This window comes from Aquarana catesbeiana, linkage group LG12, assembly GCF_042186555.1.
Source record: "Aquarana catesbeiana isolate 2022-GZ linkage group LG12, ASM4218655v1, whole genome shotgun sequence".
Lineage (NCBI taxonomy): Eukaryota > Metazoa > Chordata > Amphibia > Anura > Ranidae > Aquarana > Aquarana catesbeiana.
Window position 1 is genome coordinate 84186641 of NC_133335.1, and position 16386 is coordinate 84203026.

At 39.7% G+C, this 16386-nt stretch overlaps 1 protein-coding gene across 1 annotated transcript in view; it reads right to left on the bottom strand.

The window, feature by feature from the left end:
• GRIN2C (glutamate ionotropic receptor NMDA type subunit 2C) overlaps window positions 1–16386 on the bottom strand; it is a 247775-nt gene that overhangs the window by 55152 nt on the left and 176237 nt on the right. Inside the window, exon 9 of the mRNA XM_073608159.1 lies at window positions 4672–4832. Coding sequence (XP_073464260.1) covers window positions 4672–4832 — 161 coding nt within the window. The remainder of the gene's footprint in view (window positions 1–4671; window positions 4833–16386) is intronic.

Genomic DNA, 16386 nt, shown 5'->3' on the forward strand with positions numbered 1-16386 from the left:
TGTCATTTAAAAAAATGATTTAAAAAAAATGGCCCTTTAAGAGCTATGGGCGGAAGTGATGTTTTGATGTCGCTTCCGCCCTGCAATGTCATGGAGACGGGTGGGGGTCATCTTCCCCTCACTCGTCTCCATACCCAGCCAGGAAAAGGACCGGATCGCCTCTGCCACTCCTGACGGCTCCCTTAAGTGGCGGAGGGCACCAGAGCGCGGCGGGAGGGGCGCCTATAAAAGTGATCTCACAGCGAATCCGTCGCAGAGACCACTTTTATCTTGTAGCCGACCGCCCGCCGAATACAAGGATACTGGGGTTATGGCAGAGTTAGGACGTATATTGGCGTGCGCTGGTCGACAAGTGCAATGAAAGCCTGCCATGTTATATGTGGTTGCAGCATTGTCCTATTGACATGAGGTATGGTCCGATTCACTATAAACTATGATGTCAAAAGTATAGGGACACACACATAAACTTTAATGGCATCCCAGTCTTAGTCCGTAAGGTTCAATATTGAGTTGGCCCACCCTTTGCAGCTATAAGAGCTTCAAGTCTTCTGGGAAGGCTGTCCACAAGGTTTAGCAGTGTGTCTATGGAAATGTTTGACCATACTTCCAGAAGCGCATTTGTGAGGTCAGGCACTGATGTGGATGAGAAGGCCTAGCTCATAGTTTTCGCTCTAATTCATCCCAAAGGTGTTCTACCGGGTTGAGGTCAGTGCTCTGTGCAGGCCAGTCAAATTCCTCCACCCCAAACTCACTCATCCATGTCTTTAATATTCCCATAGACACATTCCTAAACCTTGTGGACAGCTTTCCCAGAAGAGTTGAAGTGGTTCGAGCTGTAAAGGGTGGGCCAACTCAATATTGAACCCTACAGACTAAGACTGGGATGCCATTAAAGTTCATGTGCGTGTAAAGGCAGGTGTCCCAATACTTTTGAGAATATAGTGTACCTGTGGTACAATTATTGTACCACCCCTTCCAGCCATCATGTTGGGTTAAGGTGGGCGATTGGGGGCTAAAAAACTGCAACTCAACCAACTTTGCTACCCCTCTGCCACCAGTGTAAACAAAACCTTATCCCTTCCCTTTTCTTTCCCTAAGCTTTGAGAGTTAGCATAACAGTCTTGGGCCAGAACTGCTTTGTTTACATTCAGTCTTGAATGTGCGGAGTTAAAAATGATGGCTCTAGGCTGCAGTCATGTAATCTGGCAGAGACAGATCACAAACAGCCAGAAGCAAAATTCCTCTGCATGAGCTCAGGTACACTGCAAAAATGTGCAGGCCAGGAAGGCCCTCTAGATTCATTCTACATTCCATAGCTGGAATAACATGGTATTTAGGGATAGTCTTAGCTAAACCATGCAGGGGTTGTCTGTTTCAAGCAGTTAGTGATCTGATTCTCTATAGAGTATACTGTATGAGTGCAGTTGAGAAATAGTTTATGGCTCTTGACACTGCAACTACTGAATTGAACAGATATGTAGGGGTAGATACCTTCCTTGTTCTCATTCTTTGTTTCCAGTAACACTGCAGTCAATGCAAGCTTAGCATAGCAGTGTGTACACCAGCCACGGTTTGTGATGACAGCTCTCAAAGAATGGAGAAAGAAAAGGTATAGTAATAGTAAAATAGAGTAAAACACTGGAAGGCACTAGAAGGGGAGGTTCTAAATACCCTCCCAGCAGCCAGCATTAGGTGGAACTTGATTACTGCGACCTGCTGGCTGCTGGGAGACACCTGCTGTTGGACAGAGAAACTACAACTATCCACTCTGGGAAGCACAGTCCCACCAGCAGGTGATACAGGTACTGGCACCAGTGGTCCTAGCAACCAATGACAGAACAATGACAGAGCAGCCAGGGGAAGCTGCGCTGAAGACCAGAGGGGAAGTTGTGGATATTGGGAAGAATTTAAGAGTGTATGCTGATCTGAAGTAGGGTTGCCAATCGTCCATAAATTTACGAACAATCTGTAAATTTAGCCCATTTACAGGTTAAATTTAAGGTCCGGGATGACCTTATCACTGGAGCGTGACCCCTCCTCCCGGCTCTGTTCCCCCTTCTCTTCCATCCATCCCCTCCACCTGTCTGCATTCACCCCTCTCTTCTGTCCACCTGGTTTTGTCCTCCCCTCCACCTGGTTGCATCCCCCCTCTCTTCTGTCTACCTGGCTCTATCCTTACTTCCACCTCCCCCTCCTCCCATCTCTGTCCCCCCTTCTCCATCCACCCCCACCACCTGGCTCCATCACCCCCTCTCATGTCTGCAATCTCTAATCATTTCTTGTATCCTGTCCTCCATAGTCTCTAACTATCTCTTGTATCATGTTCACAATCTCTAACCATCTCCTTTATCCTGTCCGCAGCCTCTAACCATCTCTTGTATCATGTCAACAATCTCTAACCATCTCTTGTATCATGTGGTGAGGGGGGAGCCTGGAAAGGAGTCAAGAGCGGGAGCACCGCTGGGACTGGGGTCACGGGAGAAATCAGACGTGTGTTGATTGTGGAAAAAAGAGAATATATGATGAAAACAGGGTCGCTAAGCTGGAGCCTGGAGAGGACCTTCTGACTGAGCCCTGCACAGTGCACCTGAGAAGAGGTCAGTGACAGCACCGCCAGGCCAGTCTGAGGGGAGGGTCACTGATATGAGGGGAGAGAATACAGTAAGGCAAGGGGGGAAGGGGCACTGATATAAAGGTTCACCCTTATATCAATGACCCCCACTCTGTGGAAGATGGTTTGTGGTCACCAGAGTCCCCCACCCCCCAGCCCCACATCAGCGTTTCCGGTGTTCCCCTTTACGTCAGAATATGCAGGATTTCCCCTTACATTGCAAGGTGGACTCTAATGTAAAGGGAAACATTGCAGACCCTGATGTAAGTGGGAACTCTGTGGATTCTGATACAAGAGGGGACTCTGGTGACCAGAGACCATCTTATATCAGAGTTCCCCTTTATACCAAAGTCTGCAGCATTCCTCCTTACATCATGATCTGCAGCTTTCTCTTTTACATCAAAGTTCCCCTTGCACTGTAGGGGGGAATCCTACTTTGATGTAAAGGGGAACTCTGTGCTGGGTAATATTAACCTGACCTTCATAGAAATGGAGAAATATGGCTTTTGACTTCCCTTATAACTTAAACACATTGCTAATAGCACTAGGCATATGTTTATAGCTTAACCACTTTAGCCCCGAAAGGATATAACCCCTTAACGACCAGGCTATTTTTTGCGATACGGCACTGCATTACTTTAACTGACAATTGCGCGGTCGTGCGATGCTATACCCAAATAAAATGAATGTACTTTTTTCACACAAATCGAGCTTTCTTTTGGTGGTATTTGATCACCCCTGCGTTTTTTACTTTTTTGTGTTATAAACAAAAAAATTACCGACAATTTTGAAAAAAAAAAATTTTTTTATTTTCTGCTATAAACCATACCCAATAAAAAAAAGATGTAAAAAAATTATTCATCAATTTAGGCTAATTTGTATTCTGCTACATATTATTTGGTAAAAAAAAATCTGCGATTTTTAGCGGGACTGCGACATTGCGGCAGAGAGATCGGACACCTAACTGACATTTTTGACACTTTTTTGGGAACCAGTGACAATATTACCGTGATCAGTGCTAAAAATATGCACTGACATTGTACTAATGACACTAGCAGGGAAGGAGTTAACATCAGGGGCGATCAAGGGGTTAAATGTGTTCCCTGGTTGTGTTTACTAACTGTATGGGGGATGGGCCGCCTGGGACAACCCACAGATTCACCTTCTTGCATAGCAGAAGGCAGGATCTCTGGTTCATCCCCTAACAGAACGGAGATCTGCCTTGTTTACTTCGGCAGATCCCCGTTCTGTCTCTGCGGGGAACGATCCTGGGACGGCCGGCGGACCCACTAACTGGCTCCCCCGCTGGCCAATCAGCTTGTGCGCCCACAGAAAGTTATGTAGGAGCCCAACGTACACCTACGGCGATTCGTGAAGCCAAGCCAACCTGCCGTAGCATAACTGCGGCGGCTGGTCAGCAAGCGGTTAATCTTTGATATTTGCGCTTAAAATGGCCATTTTATGTACTTTTTTGGAGTGTCATTAAAAAATATGGCTCTGTCAGTAAATGTCATGATTTATGTCAGTACAAAAATTGGTGCTGTTTGTAAATTTTGGGCATCTTGTCAGTAAATGTCATGATTTATGTCAGTACAAATTTGGTGCTGTTTGTAAAATTTGGGCATCTTGTCAGTAAATTTGTCAGTAAATTTCACTTCAGGAGGTTGGCAAAACTGATCTAAAGATCAGATCTGGGCTGTAAAAATCTTGTAGTGGGCTGCATTTGGCTCCTAGGCCAAAGTTTGGAGAACCCTGTATTAAACAATATGTGTTTTAATTGTACAGTTGGGCAGGTGATGGAAAGATGGTTCCTTAGAATTTGCCATTTAGTAAATATGTTTATGGGTTATTAATTGTGTTTCAGATTTTATTATTATATCATTTCAGATTCCACATGTATGTGAAGCATTTACATTGTCATAGGTTCTAGAAAACATCAGGAAATACAATTAAAATAACAGTGAAAATATTTCATATTTCACATAATTCTATATTATATTGGCCAAGGCTTTTATGCAGCCAATCAAGGTCTTCGGTATGGGTCCTATCGTAGTACTCACCCAGCCTTTAAGCTGGCAAGAGCATCCTCCACCGATCGCTGATTGTAGCGCACCATATAACTATGCATGTCAGGATAGTTGGCACGGATATTACGCTCTGTGCTCCCATTTGGGACCGTTCCAAATCGGAATGGCGGATAATGCTCTTGAGGTTTCTGGAACTGTTGATAAAGCAGAAGGTAAAAGTGAAGAAATATAACATGTTTAGTCATTGCTGATAAATGGCAATCTAAGAGAAACAGAGAGCCCAGGAATGAGACTTAATAATTCTAATTTTGTATACTACCCCTACAAGACTCTTACTGTATATCACACAATGAAATAAATTAACTAAAAAAAAGGAAATAATAAAACATTATACATAATATAATTATATTTAAATATACATAAAATAAATAATAAAACATATATTTAGCACTAACAGGAGTAAAATCCTGTTTTTATACTGATTTATATATTCATACAACTGTATAGATATGCAAATTGTGGGTATAGTTTATGACAAACTTTTCATGCATGACTTGATCAAAGTATGCTTTACTATATCAGTGTACCATCCCACCCATGACATGGTGGGCCTTATTTATCAACAATTCTTAAATATAACCTGATTGTATTGCCCCTTACTCACCAATCAGATTCTAACATTTATTTTCTAGCTCTGATTCTCCATTGTATCATGAAACAAAATTGGTATTTATGGGGCAATACAAGTAATTCCTATATGAAACATGTTACGTTTAATGTCCTACAATCTACATGGCACCCATGTGACAACAAATTGCTAATCTTACATCAAGAATATTTAACTACTTCAATACCGGGCACTTTTTTCCCCTTCCTGCCCAGGCAAATTTTCAGCTTTTTAGCGCTGTCACAATTTGAATGACAATTGTGCGGTCATGCAACACTGTACCCATATGAATTTTTATCATTTTTTTCAAACAAATAGAGCTTTCTTAGAGTAGTATCATAGAGTAGTATCACCACTTGGTTTTTTATCTTTTATTTTTTGTTTAATAAATGAAAAAAAGGCCGAAACTTTTGAAAAACTGTGTTTTTCTTTGTTTCTGTTATAAAATTTTGCAAATAAATAATCTTTCTTCATAAATTTAGGCCAAACTGTATTCTGCTATGTTTCTTTGGTGAAAATAACCCAAATTAATGTAGATTATTTAGCCTGTAGGAAAGTTATAGAGTCCACAAACTATGGTATAGATCTGAAAATGTATCAATCCTGATGTACTGACAGCCTATTTCATTTCTAGAGGCCTGAAAATGCCAGGACAGTACAGATATAACCCAAATGACCCATTTTTGGAAAGTAGACTGTCCAAGGTATATAGTAAGAAGCATGAAGAGTTTTTTAAAGTTGTCATTTTGGTAACAATTTTTTGGAAAATGAAGAAATTAACCACTTAAGGACTTGCCCCCTTAATGACCAGGCCATTTTTTGCGATACGGCACTGCGTCGCTTTAACTGACAATTGCGCGGTTGTTCGATGCTGTATCCAAACAAAATTGACATCCTTTTTTTCCCACAAATAAAGCTTTCTTTTGGTGGTATTTGATCACCTTTTTTTTTTTTTCGCTATAAACAAAGAGCAACAATTTTGAAAAAAAAAAAAAAAAAATGTTTTACTTTTTGCTATAATAAATATCCAAACAAAATAAATAAAAAAACAAATTTATTCATCAGTTTAGGCCGATTAAATATTCTTCTACATATTTTTGGTTAAAAAAATTGCAATAGGCGTATATTGATTGGTTTGCGCAAAAGTTAAAATCTGACCCCAAATGACACTTTTTTTTGACCAGTGACATTATTACATTGATCAGTGCTATAAAAATGCACTAATCAATGTAAAAATGAGATTGGCAGGGAAGGGGTTAACACTATGGGGTGATCAAGGGGTTAAGTGTGTTCCCTAGGTGTGTTCTAACTGTAGTGGGATGGGCTCACTTGGACATGACAGAGATCACTGTTCTCGATTACTGGGAACACAAGATCTCTGTCATGTCCCCTGTCAAAATGGGGATCTGCTTGTTTACACTGGCAGATTCCCGTTCTGCCTCTGTACTAGGCGATCGCGGGTCCCTGGCAGACAGAGTTCGCCCGACTCGCGGGCACGCTCCCGCAGTGTGCAGCGGGAGCGAGAGCATGCCACAGACGGCGCGCACCCACCTGCAACTGCGCTTCCGCGAGCCACCGTACAGGTACGGCGATTCACGCGGTAGAGCGGACCTGCTGCCGTATAACAACAGCAGCTGCTTGGCAAGTGAAAGTCATGTAAGAAAGCCCCCCTTGTGTTTTGTAATCTAAGGCTCAACTGCTCCTTTAAGTTTATCATTTTACTGATCAAGTAAATATATATTATTGTGTAACCGGTTCCAACCTGCTCATGTCTATTTACGGGGCAGAATGGCACCCCTGCGCGAAACCCCGTACCCATATGGGGTTTCCTTTAAGAGCATGCACGAACGCAAGCACTGGGATTTGTGTGTGTAAACACACAAATCCTTGTTCTGTAAGAGGAGAGGAGACATCTCATTTGTTCCTAGTAAGTAGGAACAGCAAAATGCCTCCTCTCCTACTCAGTCCTATCCCCATACAGTTATAACACACTGAGGGAACACACATTTAACCCATTGAACGCCCCCTAGTGTTAACCCCTTCCCTATCAGTGACATTTATACAGTAATCAGTGCATTTTTATAGCACTGATCGCTGTATAAATGTCAGTGGTCCCAAAAATATGTCAAAAGTGTCTGGTCTGTCGCAATACCGCTAAAAATCACAGATCACCGCCATTACTAGTAAAAAAATTAATAATAATAAAAATGCCATAAATCTTTCCCATAGTTTGTAGACGCTATAACGTTTGCGCAAACCAATCAATATATGCTTATTGTGATTTTTTTTTACCAAAAATATGTAGAAGAATATATATTGGCCTAAACTGATGAAGAAATTAAAAAAAAAAAAACATTTTTGGAGATATTTATTATAGAAAAAAATTTAAAAATATTGTTTTTTTTTTTCAAAATTGATGCTCTTTTTTTGTTTATAAAGCAAAAAATTAAAACCACAGAGGTGATCAAATAGCACCAAAAGAAAGCTCTATTTGTGGGGAAAAAAGACGCAAATTTCGTTTGGGTACAGCATTACATGACCGTGCAATTTACCAGTTAAAGCGACGCAGTGCCAAATTGTAAAAAGTGCTCTGGTCAGGAAGGGGGTAAAACCGGGGCTGAAGTGGTTAAGAAGTGAGCTTGTGTTGAATTCGAAACCAGAAATAAGGAACTTACGTGTTGGTCATGAGTTTTAGTTTTAGGTGACATAATGTCTGGAGTTTTTAGGTGACATAATGAGTTTGGTTAGATACAAAGATGTAAAGAGTTAGTAAATGACTATGATTGGTTGAATGCATGTTAAAAGGAAATTTGTCATTTGAACATGTACCTCTTATTGGTGGAAGATTGTTGGTGAAGCCCATCTTTCATTTATACTAAACATCCTGTCTGAGCCATACTAAATCGGAACAGTGTATGAAGCAATCTGTGTTGTGTCAATTATTTATATACGCTGTCCCCTATGCATAGAGATATTTGGGTATATGAGCAACGGAATCGGCCGATGATAAGGTAATTATTATTTGATAATTAGATAAGAGTCAGGACTAGTGGTTAAAGGTGAAGGCGCACCTTTCAGTGTTGTCAAAATTTCAAATACTCAGGTAATTAGATAATATTTTTAATATAGATTACATTTAATAGGGACTTAAATTAATAGAGGAGAACTGTTTTTTTCTTGAGTATTTTTGTTTGGGAGGGTGCAAGCCGATTTGGTGACAGAATTAGTTAATTCCTAAGTTTCACCTGGGTTGCCCACCCTTATAGGACAAACGCCTCAGGTCAGGTGCTTTGGAAGTACTTGAAGTGTGTGCATATAACTAGTATTACTTTACTGGTAGCATTGTAGAAACTTGTGATTACTGGTTGGTAGAGATTACTTGCATGTTTGTTGTAGCAGCCTGGAGCTTCTATGATGTTGTGCCCAGGTTAGCTTTAAGCGTTCCAGGAACACTGTAGAAAAGTGTACACGCCCATTGGTAGCTTTTGAAGCTTTTGCTAGGTATTTTAGTCAGAAATAGGGACAAAGTAAATTAGGAATTTCCCTTGTTCACACCCAAATATCGTGAGAGTGGTAAGTATTTTTGCATGTATGTTTATAAAATCTGCTAAGTTTTCTTTAAGTATGAAAGAAGGTATGGAGAAAATCTTAAATGTGGGTAGGTCATCAATTAAGGTATTAAAAAGACTAAGAAAATTAAGGAAACTGATGTTGCTGTGGTGCATATGGGACAAAGGGATTTTGGCTATGCGATGTAAACTTAAAGCTTTAAGTATTATACAAAAAAATTATAACCGGAGTTACACGGAGAATTCGAAGGGATATGTTAATGGTTAAACAAGAGAAAGCTTCTTTGCTTAAGTTACCACAGTCACCAATGCATTCTAACAGGGGTAGAAACTAATATTTATATTCTTACTGAGTGTCAACAAATATCTCAAGAGAATAAAACAGATATACAGTATATAAAGAAAATGAATATTAATGGACCAGTCAGTACAGTAAAAGTATAATAGTTTATGGGGAAAGTCTCCCCTTTACGAATATTTGTTTATAGAATTATAGAGTAAAAGTGCTTAAATTGCTTGCAAGAAGTTTAATTGTTTAAATACATGTTTAAAGTGCTTTGATGACTCTTTGAAGGTAAAAGCATAGAATGGTAAAGGTTGCAAACGAAGGTGTTAGGTGTGCTGGGGGGTTGTGTAATGAAAGGGAGTGTTTTAATGAAAACACCTTACATTGTGGTAAGGATAAAGTAAGTGAGTTAAAAGGTGTTTTAATGAAAACACCCTACATTGTAGAGGGTAATGTAAGTTAAGATTTGAAGGAAAAGTATGAGAAGAGTTATTTATTAATAAAAGTTAAATTAAATCAAAAAGAGCAGCCAAGAAAACTCAGGGAGTATGGGAGTCTTGGGGTTTCAGTGGAAAAGTTCTCCTAGGCCAGGTAGAGCTCACATCTAGAAGCTTGGGAACACTGGGGTTGATTTACTAAAGGCAAATAGACTGTGCACTGTTGAAAGTGCAGGTGCACTCTGCAAGTGCAGTTGCCCCAGAACTTAGTAAATGAGGTAAAGCTTCACTTTACAAAGAACAACCAATCACATGCAAGTAAAATTAAAAAAAATGCATTTTTGTTTGCAGATGATTGGATGATGGAAGCCAGCAGAGCTCTCCCTCATTTACTAAGCTCTGGAGCAACTGCACTTGCAGAGTGCACCTGCACTTTCAAAAGTGCACAGTAAATTTGACTTTGTAAATCAACCCCATTGTGTCTGCAGCTAATCCGTTATCGGAGGTAAATGAGTATGCTACCGATATGTCTGATGAAGATTTTCAATCTACAAATCGATGCCATACAGCACAGAGGCAAGACACTCAGAAATTACATAGGTTTAAAAACAGGAAGTGACATTACATTCAAGGTTTAAAGGGGACATTAATGGCGGAGCATACCATTCCTGGCAAGAGTCCATGTTTGCTGTTGCTCCGTCTAGAATTTATCTTATCCATATTTTGATAGATTATGAAGTATACTTGAAGCAAGGAATGGTCAGGAATTACGTGAGATCGTTAAGGACTGTCCAGATCCTAGAATGTTAACTGGAATTAGGAGAATGTTTTGGGTGTGCAACTTTCAGGACGTAGTTGCATGATATGATTGCATTGCAAAGATATATTTGTTTGTATGCTCGCATTTTTAATTTCTGTCTAAAGTATGGAAAAACAAGAAGTGTATTAGAAATTAAAACTAGCCAGGGTTGAGAATAATTAAGTTTACCGAGTTACAAAAGTCAAAAGACAAAATGAAGCTTCAGTTTAATATGAGGAAGTTAATTTTTGCAGCCAGTCTCAAACTACGTAGTAGATATTGAGAAATTTTGAGTTATACATGTAAGCCTATGTATTAATATTGAAAATAAGAAAAGGGGAACTTGACATTGAATATAATATTATTACTTATTTTTAAATGAGTAAACACTTAGTTTTAACACATATAATATTGCCATCTTTGTTCTATATAATTAATAATAGAATTTGAATTTTTAAAGTACATGATATGATAAAATAGATTCTTATAAATTTTAATTTATGGGTGCACTTCATTGTTATGTGTATTACTCGAGAATGCATATTGCTATATTTGAATCCCATATTCAGACTTGCTGGAATGGAGAGTGAATGTTGAGAAGGGTTTAGTTAAGAGAAGTTATCTATATGGATTTAAAGTATGTTTTATTACATGTTTATTGTTGAAAGGTTGCAACTACTGTTCGTATGTTCATGGAATGTGTTGGGCACATATTAAGCCCATGCCCAATGCACTGTTAATTGGAATCGTATATGGAGAACGTGACGTCACTACTAAATTACATGTATTTGCTGGTACCAAATGTCCTCTTTTGAGGAATCTGATCAGATAATTAAGTAGATTAAAAGGGGTTAAGATAATTGCAAAATATAAATTTTTAAGAGTAACATTTTAATTTGTAGCTGGGGTATTTTCATTATTCCAGTTAGAGTCTGACTTTAATGAATGGTTTTAATTGTGCAGTTGCCTATCCTCACAGGTTGAAGGTTTGGAAGGTATTTTTCAACATTAACAAATGTACTATATTTCGGATTGATATCATTTCCCTGGGCTCTGAAGAGTTCAATAAATGGCATTATAGTTTTGTAGAATAGCCTAGAGTGGTGTTATATGTAGGAAAAATATGTTGTTCAAGATTAATTATGAAAAATAGATTGTATGTTTGGAAAAGTAATTGTGTCGATGGGCCCATTTGTTGATATTGAAATGAAAGAAATGGCAACTTGGCATTGCACAAGGACATTACCTGTTACAAAACAAGGGGATGGTTATTTGTGCAAATAGTTTTTAATTGTGTTTAAGCAGTTTATCAATGTTTGTGGATTTATAAATGATAAGACTTTAGTTTAACACAATTTTAAGATTATAGGGGAAGTATGTGTTCCAGGCTATGTGTTCCAGGCATTACGCCAAAGAAATGGTGGTTAAGAAAGAAAATGGGAAGTAAGTTAAGGTTGTGTAATTTATGTATTAAGTAACAAAAAGAAAAAATATACATTTGGATGATGTATGGATTTGATAAAAAATATGGGAAAAGGTGTTAGAGGGGAAAATATGGAAACATTTCTAAATGGAGAATGAATGTAATGCCCAATGAATGTGGAATGAGAAAGTGGTATGGTATTGTGTTTAATGAATGCACAAGGTATTATTTGTTTAGTAAAGTATCTAAGTTTGTTTAAAATGTACACACAGAGATGGTTATCTCATGGGATATTGTGTTCTCTTATTTTGGGAGTAGAGGTTATTAGGCCCATGTTGCTGATAATTACAAAAGATTTCCCTAAAAGTTTGGGGTTAAAATAAAATTTGATAATGGGATTTTGGTAAAAAGAGGGTGAAATTATAAATGTTTAAAGAGTTACTGAAATTAAGTAATCAGCACCAAAATAAATTGCTGCATATATTGAGGGCAAAGTTCAACTGTAAAGTTGTGATGATGTGTGTTGAAATCGAAACCAGAAATAAGGAACTTACTTGTTGGTCATGAGTTTTAGTTTTAGGTGACATAATGTCTGGAGTTTTTAGGTGACCTAATGTGACATAATGAGTTTGCTTAGATACAAAGATGTAAAGAGTTAGTAAATGACTATGATTGGTTGAATGCATGTTAAAAGGAAATATTGAAAATGTACCCCTTATTGGTGGAAGATGGTGACGCCCATCTTTCATTTATACTTAACAACCTGTCTGAGCCATAATAAACGGAACAGTGTATGAAGCAATCTGTGTTGTGTCAATTATTTATATACGCTGTCTCCTATGCATAGAGATATTTGGTTATGAGAGCAACGGAATCGGCCGATGATAAGGTAATTATTATTTGATAATTAGATAATAGTCAGGACTAGTGGTTAAAAGGTGAATGCTCACCTTTCAACAAGTGGTTAAAAAATGTTTTTGTCACAATTTTAAAAAATGTTTTCCATACTGTCACCATTGCAGTACAGCTTTATCATACAACTGGTGTGGTGGTAAGCAGGGACACTGACTGGTGACACTATGTAAAAAAATATATACATATACATATATTTTTTTCAATTCTATTTTATTACATTTTTATTTTACATACAGTGTCTAGAGCAATGGATCTCAACTCCTGTCCTCAGGACCCAATAACAGGGCAAATATTAAGTATTGTCTTGTGGGGATGCAGACTAATACTGCAATCAGCGAGCAGCAAATGATATCGCCTGTAATGTATTACAGTTATCTTGCAAACCTGGCCTGTTAGTCGGTCCTGAGGACAGGAGTTAAGAACCACTGGACTAGAGCAATACAGTGTTACCATTGTAACACTGTACTACTCTGGTGAGGTGATCAAGATTTTGTTTTTCACAATATGATTGCTAATAACTGAATTTTACAGTTATAATCAACCATTTTTACTGAATGAAAGCTATCCATTCATTTTTTATTATTGTGATTAGATGTGATTGGCCACAGCTAATCACATTGTACATATGAGCTGTGATTGGCTCTGTCTGTACTATGTGATTACTGTGACCAATCACATTGCTCATTACAAAAATACGCATGAATGGCATGAAACAAAGCCATTCATTGTGTACAATTGTCACGTGATCTTCTGCGATTGGCCGCAGCAATCACATGGTACTGGCAGCAGGCCGGTACAGTGATCTGTCATCAACTGTGTCCAGTGACAGAGCTTGCTGGAGCACGGCGCGATCCTGAGAGGTGGCCATGTGAAATCCTCCCAGGATAATAGGGGTTAAAGTATATGTGAACCCTCACCTTGTAAAACAACCAATCCAGCTTAAAATAGAAATGAAAGGCAAAACATTTGTGTATACATATAAAAAAAACTTTGTGAATACCCTTTATCCCCTTTTTTATAAGTGATCAAATAATTTCTGCTCTCAGCTGCCTAAGGAGCTCAGCGAGCTGGGGGAGGAGAAACAGCAGCACACACTGGACTTCCCAGTGAATAGCATTGCAGGGGGTGGGGGCATGTCAGGACAAGACTGATTATTGGAGGAGAGCAGGTTGAGTCCCTAGCACAGCCAGAAAACTGACCTTGCTGTGCTCCCATGCCTAATGTGGTCAGCTTTTTTTTTTGGAAAACCGAGGGACTGGCAAGATCATCAGGTATTTCATACAAAGACAACAATACAAAGAGAATTGGATAGCTTTTCATAAAAATCCATAGTACAGCAGACACATATCAGGAATATGAAATGCTGGGGTAACATATTCTTTAACAACATCTGCATATAACATGACCCTACAGTAAACTTATTTTTCCTGAGTACTACTTCAGTATAGACCCATAGAAAACATACCTTTTTTTCCAGGAGAAAATAGAAATCCAACCTTGCTCATAGTGAGTTAATGCCATCCCATGCTCATCAGTACACACTCTCTACCTTTATACCCCTTTCACACGGGCGGCAGGTCCATTAGTGGTAAAGTGCAGCTAGATTTAGCAGCGCTTTACCCCTGTTTAAGCGGCATTTTTTCGGCCACTGGGTGCTTTTAACCCCCAAGAAGGGGTTAACAAAGGGTTAAAAGAGCCCGTGTTGCAGTGCTTCCAAAGCGCTGCCCATTCATTTCAATGGCCAGGGACGGTGTAGGAGCGGAGTATACACCACCCCAAAGATGCTGCTTGCAGGACTTTTTTTCCTTCCCGCAAGCGCACCATCCCAGTGTGAAAGCACTCTGCCTTTCACATTGGGGCAGCATGAGAGGTAGTTTTCAGGCGCTTTACAGGCGCTATTTGCAGTGCTAAAATGCCTGAAAACTGCCTCAGTATGAAAGGGGTCAATCTGACTGTTTAGCATTGGGAATTGAAGGGCAAAAAGTTATATAAAAGCACCAACACTATGGGGTTTGATTTACTATAAGCAATAGGCTGTTCACTTTTCCAGGGAATTTTCCCCCAGCTTAGAGACAATTAGTGACAATTCGATTTTCAAAGAAAACCCAATCATGTGCATGAAGAAGAGCGGAAAAAAACAGATTTTTGCATGTTTGCTGCAGAGCTTCACCTCCCTGACTAAGGTAAGGGAAAATTCCTGATTCCCTTATAAACTGAAGAGCTTATTCGCCTTTAGTAAATAAACAACTAAACATAACTAGTTCCAGGCAGTGGCGACCGCTCATACGGGGCGCAGGGGCCGCACCCCTAATCTATGCACCCGGCCCCTAATCTACATGCAGGGCACTGGATGCATGGATTTTAATGTTTTTTTTTCTTTTTCTGAAGCACATGATAAGAGCCTGAGGCTCTAATTGGCTTCAAAAAGGGTGGGCTCTGTGCTCTGAGCCCCCCCAGTTGTGTGAAATTAGCGAAATACTATATGCACTAATGTCTTCATGTTTCTTCTCCCGGCCAATCAGGAAGCCGGTCCTAAGACCCGATTGGCCACAAGTCCTAAGTACTGATTGGCCGGGAGGAGAAGCGAGCGCCAGGACTCGGGAGGAGACGTGGGGGGGAAGCCGCCAAAGCCGCGACCTGGATGGGGTAAGTGCAGGGCTGGTGAGGGGTCTGGCGGGCAACGGGCGAGCAAAGCGCTGATCAATCGAGCGAGGGGGGTGGGGGGAAGCAGCAATCGATCGAGCGCGGGGGGTGGAAGGCTGGCTGGGAGGTGGCATGGCTGGGTGGGGACCACGGCCTGCCCCCCCCAGGAAAATTGAGCACCAGCTGCCACTGGTTCCAGATAATAATATGTGCATGCATTTTCAACTATATTGACTACTAACAACATATCATATTCTCTGTAACACTACTTGTGTGTGCCCCAGTGTTCCAAACCAGTTATTTCCAATCTCTGGCTTAATTTCTTCCATTATTATTTGCAGCAACCTCTCAGCAGGGTGTCACCTTTGAAATGACAGTCTTGACTGCATAACTTCAATAATATCCTTTTGGTAATCATGAAGACAACATACTGTTACATACCCCTAGTAATGAGTGAGCTGGTTGACCGGAACATGAATTTTCTGTAAATCTGCCCATTCTAATACAACTAAAAGCTTTCAGTGGATTGCCTCTGTGGACCATAGAATACAGAGTATGCAGCAGGTATCCCATCCCAATTGTCTTATGGAGAATGGGTCCCCCTATCCATCCTTGGTGTCCTCCAGTCCCAGAATGATTGCAGAGGTAGGTAAATAGAATATTATATTGATGATGTACCATGCCTTGTGTTTGTAACATAGATGCCCTTGGACTTGCATATTTCAACCTACATAGTAGATCATAGGTTCCTTTTCTTCAGATTGCCTGCAGAGTGATTCCATATTATGCAAAAAAACAGCTCTCTATACAGCCATATGCACTCACCGTCCACTTCATTAGGTATACCTGTTCAATTGCTTTGTAACACAAATTGCTAATCAGCCAATCGCATGGCAGAAATTCAATGCATTTAGGCATCTAGATGTGGTGAAGATGACTTGTTGAAGTTCAAACCGAGCATCAGAATAGGGAACAAAGGGGATTTAAGTGAATTTGAATGTGGCATGGT